Here is a 12,249-nt window from a genome sequence, read left to right as displayed (position 1 = left end):
CTTGCTCTCCCTCCCCGCCCCCGCGGGGCCCGCCCCGACCAGATAACCCTTTCCAAACTCGCGTCGTGACAGCCGGCCCCTCCCGCGCGCCCCGGCTGCGGCTCCTTCAGCCTTTTCCCTTCCTCCCCCTCCCGCCGGGCCCCTCGCCCAATCTCGTTTCCCCTCCCCTCCCCCGCCTAGCGCTCGCTCCCCCCCCCAAACCCACTCTAATTGAGGCGCTGGGATTCCTCACGTGAGACGTTGATTTGTAGTTTGAACACGTGGCTCATTCAAAAAGCCGGACACTCGGAGCGGATTTTTTCCGCCTCCTGCGCCTTCCTCCACCCCTTCTCCCCTCCCCGCTGCCAGTCACCCCTTCGGGTTTTTTTTTTTCACGGGGAGGCGGCGTCGGGCCTCCCGGAGTGTGATATTTCCACCGGCCGCCGGCCGCCGCGAGAGGCCGGGGAGGAAGAGACAAAAAGTAGTTTCCCCCCCGCCCCCTCCGGCTCGCCTTTTTCTGGCTAATCCCGCCTCCTCAGAGTTAGGAAGACTCGTTGATGCATTTGGTGTGTAGTGAGGCTTTTTCTTTTCCTTTTTTAATAGCTAGGAAACGAAAACCGAGAACCCTCCCATTGGGTTTGTTGCCGCGGCTCTCTCGGCCCTCGGCGCCTGCCGTGCGCGCTCCAACGGCGAGGGGACGAGGGCGCCCAGCCCGCCGCAGCCGCCCGTCACTGGGGGTGGTTTTAATTTTTCGTTTTTCTTATTTTTTTTTAAACGACCACTCTGAACAATGAACAAACTGTATATTGGAAACCTCAGCGACCACGCCGTGCCCTCGGACCTGGAAAGTGTCTTCAAGGACGCCAAGATCCCGGTGTCGGGACCCTTCCTGGTGAAGACGGGCTACGCGTTCGTGGACTGTCCGGACGAGAGCTGGGCCCTCAAGGCCATCGAGGCGCTTTCAGGTGGGCCCCGGCCGGCCCCGCTGGGGTGTCTGCGCGCGCCCCCGGCCCGCGCCGCCCGCCCGGGCCTGCCGGGGTCAGGGGCCGGGAGCCAAGGCCCGTGGCCGCCGCCTCGGTGTCCACGCGGGGCCCCGGGCCCGGGCGAGGCGGGGTGCGGGCGGGGAGAGGAAGCGAGGCCCGGGCGCCCGGACGCGTGGGGTCGGGGTGTTGAACTCCGTCTGGGGACGGCCGCGGCCCCCGGGGCTCCCGTCCGCCGGCGGGGGGTTTGCGGGCGGAGGGCGGACGCGCTGTCAAGAAAGCCCAGGCGCGGACTCCGAGGGGCGCAGAGACCCGGCCGGGCGCCCCGAACTGGGCTGGGGGAGGCGCGGCCGCCGGCGCCCGCCTCCCAGCGCTCGCGCGGCTCGCGGCCCAGGCGCGGCTCCGGGCTCCGGCGTGCCGGGCCTCGGGGGCCGAGCGCGAACGCTCGCTCCTTTCTCCTTCCTTCCTCTCTGCTCGTTATTTATGGCGCTGGCGTCTCTCTCCCCTCCCTCCTGTCCCAGCCTGCGGCGGCGGGAGAACGCAAAGTGTCCCCCGCCCGCCGCGCACCGAGGCCCCCACGCTTCCTCTCCGCCCTGCGGGAGGCGAGCAAGTGCGACCTGGGCCCCACGTTCAGCCTCCTCCCTTCCGACGAGCCAGAAGGGCAGGTGGGCGGGGGCGGCCGCTGGTGGCCGGGGAGGCGGCCCTGGCTGCTGTGCGGGGCCGCGGGCTGCAGCCTGGCGAGGTGGCGGGGCGCGCGCCGTGGGGCGGCCGGGCGGGACCGAATCCCGCAGGGGAAGGCAGCGCCGGGGGCCCTCGCGCGGCCGCGGGCTTTTCGGTGTGGCGCGCGCCTCGCGGGCCGTCGCGCGCCGTTCCTTCCGCGGGGAGATGCACCTCTGGGCGCCCGCTCTTGCGGCGCCTGCCCTTGGGTCCTCGAGCCTTGCGCCCCGCTCCTTGCAGCGGTGGGTCTGCGCTTGAAGCGGGGGAAGAGAGCCGCCCCAGCTCCCTTCCTGAGTTTGTCCTCTGGAGCAGGGTGGAGGGGCAGCGTCGGTCCTGCGGGCGTCGAGGGATTGGGTGACCCGGGGGGTGGGCGCAGAGGCCTAGGGGGAAGGTTGTCGCCGAAGTTGTGAGCCAGTCTCCCTGCCCACCTGTAAGTTACACACGCCGAGCCCCAGGGGGTCAGCGTCTCTCTCTGGGCCCTGAGCCGCGTCCTGCTAAGTTCCTGGGAGTTCTCAGGAGACCACTTGTGTCGCCGCTTTGACCGTGCGGGTCTTTCCGGCCAGGGGAGCTGCTGTGCTAACCCTTGCCAACTGTCTTCCACCTCTGTGTGTCCGCAGGTAAGGTGGAATTGCACGGAAAACCCATAGAAGTCGAACACTCGGTCCCCAAAAGGCAAAGGTGAGCTCATCGGTTCTTGTTCTTACCCCATAATTGGAAGGAAAGACTCCTAACGCCACAGAAAACAATTTCTTTTTCTCTTAAGCGGCGTTTCTCATCTTTTACTTTTGCATTTAATTTTATGACAGGGGTGTGTGTGTCTTCTGTAAGTGTGTCTCTAAGTGTGCGTAAGGAATGCTTCCAAGGAACCGAGGGCATTTGTGGAGTCTGCCACTGAATTATTGTTATTGGTATAAAATTCTCTCAAGGAAGTTCGCACAGCTAAATGTTCTCTGGCGGAGTAGGTCAGGGTGCTACACCAAGAAAACAGTTTCAAAGGCAGTTCTGTAGGTCTAGGAAGCCGTGTATGACCCCCGCCCCCCACCTGTAAGTAATGGATGGACAGGAGCAGCTGCAGTCGCAGGCGGGTGTGTCTCGCCTTTTTTACTCTGACCCCAGTTGGCAGCAACCAGGCTAAGAGGTTTGGGAGGCCATCCCCACATGTAAGAGGAGAGGAATTTACCTTTACCCTGTTAGCTACCAGCCGGGATTGGAAAGCGTGAATGAAAGCCCGGGCTTCTCCTACTCAGAAGGGCTTTCATTCACTCCAGCGTTAGGTAGTTTTCTGCAAATGCTCTTTTGTTTTCCATTCATCTCCCCCTTTAAGAAAATGTTTTTGCTTCCAACATGAAGATCTGCATATTTGTGCTACTTAAGTGAGGGGATTGCTCTTCTTAGGAGAGCATGTGTAGTGTGCCACTTGGTAGAATGTTGGGAGAATGTTATATAACCTCTGGAGTATTTTGGAGAAATGACTCCTTAGGACCAAGCCAAATCTTGGCTCTGTGATTCTTAACTGGAAATGTGCTCCTCCCTCCGGATTTTGCGCCGTGGGGTTAGTTTCTGTCTTCTCTCCCATCCCCCACTCCCATTCTGGGCCCAGCAATACACTGAAAGTTAATTTAAACTAGGACTGTGTGTGTTGATTAGATATTGGTAAGAGTGTGTGAGCTTGAGGGGTTGGCTCTCTACCTGGTACTGTGCGGAGGGACATGGCTATATAAGGTGTTATCATATATCTAGATTTCTAGATTGAGCTCTCTTCCAGTAAAACATTTTCACAAATCTTGTTTTTGTTACTGAGCTGGGTTGGATTTGGAGGACTTCTCTTGTTCATGAACTTAATTTCAACTAGAATAATTGGAAAGGGATTCATTCATGTGCCCTGGTTTAGTTGTAGTTAAGAGTTTCTGTAGGTGTTGAGCTATTTCATGTAGGAAAATGTAGTTATTTTTTAAAAGATTCTAAAGTAGAATGCACTGTAAAGTATCTAACTTGAAGTCAGTTTAATCAGAATTACAGAGTGAGAAGATATATCTTCTTTAAAATTGGTTTAGAGGCATAATCTGAATTGGTTGCTTAGGGGAAAAAATAAGTACATTCTGCAAATTCCAATTGGCTCATGTTTAGCCAGTGCCTTAATTTCCTGCAAATTTTGAATTAAAAAATAAGAGTTGTGTTGAGGGACTGGCATTTTAACATTTGTGAATTTCTAATAGTAATGATTAAATGTCTTGTTTTTTGGATATAATTCATTGACCTGAGTGTCAGTGCAGATTTCTCTGACTTACTCTCCTGATTTTTTACTTTCCAGCCTGGTGTGAATTTCTCCTCATGTGTAGGGAATTAAGTTAAAAACATCATGTAGTAAAGACTCCCTGTTTTTTTTTTTTTTTGTTTTTTTTTTGAAAGGCTTTTACCCAATCTAAAGACATACTTAGTCACTTGTTTTTTTTTTTTTTTAAATAAGGAACAGGAGTTGCTATTTAGGAAGGAATATAAGGTAAAGTGTTGTCAGCAATTTACTTACCAATGGAAGTTTTTTCAGTTTATTAACAATATGGATTAAAATTCCTTATTGATTTTCACTAGCATTAAAATTCTCAGGATTTTAAATTATACTGTCTTACTTGTAAGCAGGAGTGACTACATAGGAGATGAATTTTTGCTGATTTTGAGAACAATCAAAGTCCTTTGCATATATTTTAGTCATTTGCTTAAGACAAAAGTAGAACTTTCTCTGTCTAAGGAAGCTTGCTGGAAAACTATATAAAATTTTTGTTTTAGCTGAATCTTGCAATTGTGATGTGGTTTCCCTTATCTGGACTTTTTTCACTCTGATAGGCAGTCGGAGAGGGCAGAGAAGGCAACGTGGTGCTCCACATGGCCAGCACCAATGTGAAGGTCTGGGTGGATGGGATTGGTGATAGTGAGTTGAGTGCCAGTGTTGTAGACCAGTTCTTTGTGCTTAGCAGTCGTTACATTCCATCCCACCATCATGTGGGCATCCGAGGCAGGCACACCCACATATGCCACAGTGACCTTTATACCTGTTGTGCAAGGCACGTTGGGAGCGGGTGCTGAGAATGCTTATGGAAGCACTCTGAGATGGATGAATGGGCTTGCAGCAACTAAACAGGGGAGCAGTTTCAGGAGGTGACTGGATGTTTATTTGGCAGGCTGGCCCAACTCTGACTTCAAGTATAGGTAGGCAGGGACCCTTACAGGAAGAGAGGCATTGTTGAGTTTAGTTCAGACCAAGTTTAGCTCCTGCTTACCGAAGTCTCAAGGGAATGTGGAAGGAATGTTGATTTTCTGCATTCAGATACCCCTCAGTTGGGGAAGATAATAGCAGTACTTCACAGAACTTGAGGTTCCTTGTATCCAAAAAGAAGATAGAGTTGGAGATCTGTAATAGTGTTGCACTTTTTGTTTCAAATATAAGACAAAGCAAGAAGACTTGACTTTACTCTGAGGTATAAGCTTTAAAAAATTTGCTCCCCTTGGGGAGGAGGGTGGGTGTGAATATGGTTTGTGACTTTGAAAGACTGTAGCTGAGTCTGATACTCAGTATCTTGTGGGACCTTGTATGTGCCCCTATGTGATTTTGTAAATAGCACTGATGCAGTTTTTTTGTTATGTCGTGGATCACTGGGCATGGGAAAAAGAATGGGAAAGTTGCTGACATTGGAAAACTGAGAGAATGGTAGTTTTAGTTCATTTTCCATGACTTTTCACAATTATGAACATAAATATATTTTCAAATTTTTGCAGCTTAAATTTCCTGATGGTTTAGCTGTCAGCATTATGATTAGGATTATTATAGCTAAAATATATTTGAATAAAGGTGACAAATAGTAGGATATAGTTGCTAATATTTTTCCAGAAAGCGTTTGTTAAAGCAAATATGCCAAATCCCAAATGTCTGTTTTTTGTTTGCTTAAAAAAAAGTTAAGTGAACAGCTTATTTCCATAATAGATTCTGATGTTTACCATATAAATTGTATAGATTGAGCATGTATGAAAGTTTCTGGGGTTGTAAACATCTTATTTTAAGTGACTATTTAAAAGTTATTGCTGCACGGCCTCCCCGGTTGTGCAGCGGTTGAGCTCTGGGTTGCAAAGCTGCCTGCATCCTCTGTGGCGCCGGTTCGATCCCAGCTGCTCCCGGCCACCAGAGGAGGGTCCCACATGGCACGCAGACCTCTCCTGCCGCCCGCTGCTCCCCTCAGCAGTGTACTTCGGTCCTTCTGCCTGCTCTGCTCCCCGCTCTGGCTCTGGTGAATTCTCTCACCCTCCCGCGCTTCTGACTGTACCCAGTGCATGTATAAACAAAAAAAAAAAAAAAAAAAAAAAAAAAGTTATTGCTGCATTTTGACAGCCATTAAGTAAAGAAGAGGGTGGGGCAATGTGCCCAGAAATGTGCTCCTTCTTCAAGGCATAAGACCCTGTTGGGTCAGGTCAACAAAAGCTCTTTCTAATGCTGAACATCTAAATACAGGTATGGATAGCTGTGCTGCTCCTTATCAGTGTGTACAGGTGAAACTTGTGCATTGGGTAGATTTCTCACACATGCATAGATTTGAATGTTAGGAAACTTTCATGGCTGGTGAAGAACCATAAGCAGGGTTATCCTTGGGAGTGCTCAGTTTAAAATCAGTCATGCATGATTGTTTAGGTGGTTATAGCCAAAAAGATTTTGCTTTTTTAAAATTTCATATTGTCTTAATAGTTTCAAAGAGTTTAAATTTTTTTTACTTTATCTTTATTAGAATAAAAAAAGTTAAATGAATGTTGGTAAGTAGCATCTGTGTGATTGTCCACATTAACAAGGAAGACGTTATGGAAACATGACAAGTGCTTGGAGCCAGTGGGAATTCAGAATCTTGGCTTCTGTTTTTTTGGCTTTCCTTTTGATTTGTGTGATCACTTACATTCTCTGTTCATGCCAAATGCCTTTATAATAAACTACAAGGGGCATATTTTTCTGAGTTTTGCCATTCTGTTTGAAATAGATGAGTTACCAGTTAAGGTTTTTAAATATCTTTTGGAATTACAGAGATCCATGGTTTTCCCTATAAGGAACTTGTATTTCTATTTTGTAGTATGGAAGGTCAGTTGCTTTTGTATGTGTATTCATTTTGGGCAGTAGTGAGAGGGAACTTATTTTTGCCATGCTTTGAAATTCTTTTAAGAGGTACACCACTGCACTTAATGTGTTGTTATGGGTCTGGGGGCTTGTATTAAAGCAAAGCTGTTCAGCCACCTTCATATATTTTAAGTCAAGGTTTTTGTAATTGTCTTTAACAATGTTCAGGCAGCAATTTTTCTAGGAGTAACCAATTTTTGAAAGGTGTGAATTATCTGCTCAGTAACCCTGGTAGTTGGTTTGGTCTGGGAGGAAGGAGAGGGTGGCTATTCTTAGCCATTTCCTTTCTCGATTGTCGCATCTGATTCAAGCTTTCAGAGTTCTAAGACAGGAGGTGGCAGTGTGGTAGCAGTGACCGACGACGGGCAGGGTTGGCATTCTTAGAAGCACTGCCCAGCAAATCTGATGTTTACAAATGGACTAGGACTGCCAGGGTTTTTTGTTGTTTTTTGGTAGACTGGTGGCAAGGGTAGTTTTTGGTCCTCTACTAAAATTGAGGGTGTAATTCACCATGGTCAAATTACTCTTTGACAAGTGTTCAGTACTGGTAAAGAAACACAGTTACAAGTATTAATATAGTGTGTGAATTTTGTTGCTCTGAGGGGGAATGCATAGCCTATGAATGTAATATTTTAGAGAATTATCCTGATACCATTTAACTTGATTAGGAAATAGTTTCAAATTACTATAGAAGTAATCTTTGCAGAATGGAAATATAAGCTGAAAGAGGCCTAAATTCTTAGATATATGTTGTATAGGAAGAGATTTATAAAGTAGAGGTGAATATTGTAAGCTTCATTAATTTGTAGTGTTTGGAATCATGGAATTGGACAGGATCACCTAGATCCTGGTGCCCTAAGAGGAGGGACCAACAAAGACAAGTTAAGGTCAGTGGGGTATAGAAGAAAACAAGCAGAGTGAATTGTTTCTGGGAGATAAATGAGGAACACCTGTGGAAAGGAAGGTATAGTCAGCTGTATAGAATACCACAGACATTGTGATTTAGATAGATAAATGCGTGAGCAGGGGTGGTGGTAAATGTCAGCCTTCTAGTTTTGCTGTAAATAGGTGGAACATGATTTATGAATTTTGGAGCAATCTGGATATAATCATTTTTCCAGAGTTCATTTATTAGGATTTTAGTTCATTTTCTTACTTTTCTAGGACCATAAGAAGGCCTTATGAGAAAGTTCTATTTAAAACCTGTTAGAGACCAGTGTCTATGCAGGTCCCTCTTTCTTCCTTTTCCTGATAAATCTGTTCTTTTAAAAATGTAAGGAAAAAAAGGGGCCTCCCTGGTGGCCAGGGAGCTAACCCACATGGCGCAGCAGACCTCTCCTGTCTTGCCTGTTACTCCCCTCAGTAACTCCCTTATTTTTTTTTAATAAATCTTAAAAAAAAAGATTTATTTATTTATACAAGCACTGGGTACAGTCAGAAGCGCAGGAGGGTGAGAGAATTCACCAGAGCCAGAGCGGGGAGCAGAGCAGGCAGAAGGACCGAAGTACACTGCTGAGGGGAGCAGCAGGCGGCAGGAGAGGTCTGCGGGCCATGTGGGACCCTCCTCAGGTGGCCGGGGAGCAGCCGGGGATAGAACCGGTGCTGCAGAGGCTGCCGGCAGCTTCGCAACCCAGCGCTCAACCGTTGCGCCACCAGGGAGGCCCTGCAATCTGTTTTAATACTACTTGTGTCTGTCACTTTTTTATAGATGATCTAGTCCGTGTTTATTAAAGTACATTTGGAAAGTCCTTTGCACAGCATTGTAGACCAAGTCCACTCCTTTTGTGTGGTGTCTAATTTACTAGATGATTTGACAAATAGACATTAAAACTATTGGCCAAAACATTTCTGAATATCATTGGCTCATTAAAAATACTCTGATCATTTTGATATCTTAGGATGCTGGGATAAGTAAAGCATTACTTCCATTGTATTCATAAAATTTTTTAAAGATTTATTTATGCATATAAGAACTGGGGAGCAGGCCAGAGGTGTTGGGGGTGATGAGAGGATTTACAAGAGAGTGGGGAGCAGAACAGACAGATCTACTGCAATACATTGCTGAAGGGAGCAGCGGGCAAGACAGGAGAGGTCTGCTGTGCCATGTGGGTTGGCTCCCTGGCTGGCCTGGAACTGAACTCTGGGATCAAACTCAGTCCTGCAGTGGCTGGTGATAGCTTGATAGCTCTGTGGCTTTCACCCCTGTGCCAGCAGGGAGGCCCTGTATTCATAATTTTTTTTTTTAAAATTCAAGAAATCTGTTTTGCATATTGAGAAACCTCATCGTTGGTAGCTCTTCCTCAAATTATGAATTCCATTTGGCCACAGTAGTCACACAAACCAGGGGATGTGTTAGCTCAATTAATTTTGAGACAGATTACTTGGTCTGAATAACTCTTTTTAAGAATTGTGTTTGCAAGTCTTTTTATCAATAGGGTACTACTTTCAGAATGTGTTGAACACCTATTTAAGAAAGAAAAACTAATAAAAGAGATAGCACAATAGAATTTTTTAAGTGGTATTAGCTACTTTAACCAAAGGATTCTCCATAAAGCCACAGGAGAAGAAGTGACTTGCCCAAGGCACTGCAGGTGATTAGTGGGAACCCATTTCTAGGTCTTCTGACTCTGCCCTGCCTTCATTCCTCCCATTGCAGTTGTCAAATCCTCAAAGTAGCTTACACAGCAGCCGGATCATGTTTGCAATGGCAAGTTGGAGCAGAGATGTCCTGTTTCTTGCTTTCTCTGAAGAAAAAAGAAATCTTGTTTGGCTTCTTTGAAGGGTTGGTTTATCATCTTCATGTAGGAAAGAGGCACAGGTAGTCCGGAAAAAAGACAGGTAAAGGTGGTCTGGAACCCGGGGCATACTGTGGAATGAAAACGTATGGACATCCTGTTTTAAGACAATGAGTCTATTTTTTGCCCTAAGGTTTTTTTTTTTTTTTTTTTTTTAACAGTTTCATCTTAATGTAAATGAATTGCAGGAAGTGAGATGGACATAAGGAAAGATAAGAGTAGAACAGACAGTATGAGAAGGTGGGTACTATGGCTTTATCTCAGGCAGGTGATTGTGACTCATGGGATATATTTTAGATTGAAAAAGAGGTAAAGGTGTCCAAAGTGGAGTCCATGGTGCCTGGTTGTCACAGCTTGTTACCAGGATTAGCAGGATCTTGGCTTGCATAAGTGTCTTAAACTGAAGATTAAGAGAGAGTAGGAGGGAGAAATTGTGCTGAAATCTCTTGGTTAGGAGTCCTGATGCTTGTGTCATGTGTCCTTATTGAACTAGAGACATTGCCAGAAGACTGTGAGATAAAAGGTCTTAAACCTGGGTATGAATCCCTTCTCTACTTTGAGATGCACAATGTTGTATAAGAATGAGGGTATGGAGGCTCAGGGAGGTTAGAATGGAAACAGTGTCTCCCAGATCCTGGGGACAATGTGTGTTAAGCTGATAGTCACTCCTTTGGCTGCTTTGTATTTATTCCCTGGAGGTTCAAATGAGAAAGCTGGATAAAGATTATATTTGGTGGTGGGCCTCCCCGGGGGCACAGTGGGTTGAGGGCAGCGCTGTGACGCTGTCCGAAGCCTTTGCAGTGCCAGTTGGATTCCCAGCTAGCCAGGGAGAAACCCACATGGCACGGCAGACCTCTCCTGTCTTGCCTGCTGCTCCTCTCAGTGTCTTCAGTCCGTTTGCCTGTTCTGTTCCCTGCTCTGTCTCTGGTGAATCCTCTCACACCCCTGTAGCTCTGGCCTTGTACCTCAATTCTTGTATGCATAAATAAATAAATCTTTAAAAAAAAAGATTATATTTGGTGGTGATAACAGAAATATGGAAAAGCTTTGTTCTGTTTTGGGATGTGGACTCATATAAATAGAAATCTGTGGGTTGTACCCTTTTGTTTTTATTTTCAGGGAGCATGTATTACATTTTTTGTTTTTTTGCTAAGGAATAACCTTCATACCATAGTTTCTATAAAGATTAAGTAAACAGACTGAATTTTCACATGTGTATACATTCAAAAGAATTCAAAACAGGGGAAGTAAAGTATGAAGATTTGTTTTTCAGTGCTCCGTGTTACCATATACCTCCCAGGTGTTAATAGCTGGTAAGATTCTTCTGTGCATGTACCCGCTTTTTTAAATTTAACAAGTAAGTCATATATAAAATTTGTGCTTTTACTGAAAGCATTGAAGAATCTTTAGTGTAGGTACAAATAGGTATAAATGGTACAATAGCAGTTGCATTGTTCAAAATAGTTGTGCAAGAATTTAAGCATTCTTTTCATAGTAATTTCAGTTGAGCATATTTAGATTTATGTGCTAGGACTCTGGATTGGGTGTTTTTGTAAGGTAACTTCTTATAATGAGAATTACTGTTAAAAGACATGCGCATTTAAACTTGAAAATACTCTGCCCAAAACACTGCATTCAGTTACACTGACGTGGTAGTCATAATTTGACATCCAGGAGGACTGCTTTCAATGACATGTGCAGTGACACAGTTTGCTTAAAAACTTTTATTCAAGCATGCAGGGTTATTTAATTCTAGGAACAGCCTTTTTCTTTTTCAAAATATTTATTTATTTATTTATGCAAGCACTGGGTACAGTCAGAGGCGTGTGAGGGTGAGAGAATTCACCAGAGCCAGAGCGGGAACAGAACAGACAGACTGACGAAGTACACTGCTGAGGGGAGCAGCAGGCGTGGCAGGAAAGGTCTGTGCGCCATGTGGGACCCTCGTCCAGTGGCCAGGGATCGAACCGGCGCTGCAAAGGCTGCGGGCAGCTTCGCAACCCAGCGCTCAACCACTGCGCCACTGGGGAGGCCCAACAGCCTTTTTCTTTCTACCATGGATGTTGTGCTAACTCTGACAAAAATATATCCCTATTCATTTGTGCCCCTTTCACATAAGACTTAAGTTAAAAGTTATAAAGATTGATTTCTGATAACTTATAGCTAGGGCTAGGACTCCGTGATGGCCTAGCCATCACTACTATCACCTGAGTTCCATCCCTGGTCAGGGAGCTAACCCACATATGGCATAGCAGACCTCTCTTGTCTTCCCTACTGCTCCCCTTAGCAGTGTATTTCAGTAAATCCACCTATTTTGCTCCCCACTCTGTCTGGTGAATCCTCTCAACCCCCTACCCATTCGTGCCTCTATTCTACACCCCAATTCTTCCATGCATAAATAAAATAAATCTTTAAAAAATAAATGAATTAGTTCCTTATGGCTTATATAAATTTTTAGCTTCACAAGCATAGATTGAGCACTTGTTCTTGTAGTTGGTTCCATGCTGCTTTTTAGGGCTAGAAAAAAGAATAAATTACTTGTTCTGAAGAAAAGTACAGAGTATAATGACTTTCACTTTGTTATGTCTCAATCCCTGAATGAACTGTAACAGTTGTTCACTGTGGTAGTAAT

The 12,249-nt window shown here is 45.9% G+C and overlaps 1 protein-coding gene across 2 annotated transcripts in view; it reads left to right on the top strand.

The window, feature by feature from the left end:
* Positions 1 to 284: 284 nt before the first annotated feature.
* Positions 285 to 12,249, top strand: part of IGF2BP3 (insulin like growth factor 2 mRNA binding protein 3) — a 121,206-nt gene continuing 109,241 nt past the window's right edge. The window contains exons 1-2 of one of the 2 annotated variants that reach the window (XM_054692423.1): positions 285 to 944; positions 2,294 to 2,354. In XM_054692423.1, coding sequence (XP_054548398.1) covers positions 770 to 944; positions 2,294 to 2,354 — 236 coding nt within the window. In that variant the 5' untranslated portion in view covers positions 285 to 769. The remainder of the gene's footprint in view (positions 945 to 2,293; positions 2,355 to 12,249) is intronic. The other variant, XM_037509124.2, reaches the window with a different exon arrangement.

This window comes from Talpa occidentalis, unplaced genomic scaffold (assembly GCF_014898055.3).
Source record: "Talpa occidentalis isolate TD23 unplaced genomic scaffold, MPIMG_talOcc4v2.1, whole genome shotgun sequence".
Taxonomy (NCBI): Eukaryota; Metazoa; Chordata; class Mammalia; order Eulipotyphla; family Talpidae; genus Talpa; species Talpa occidentalis.
This window is presented reverse-complemented; position numbering and strand designations above follow the sequence as displayed.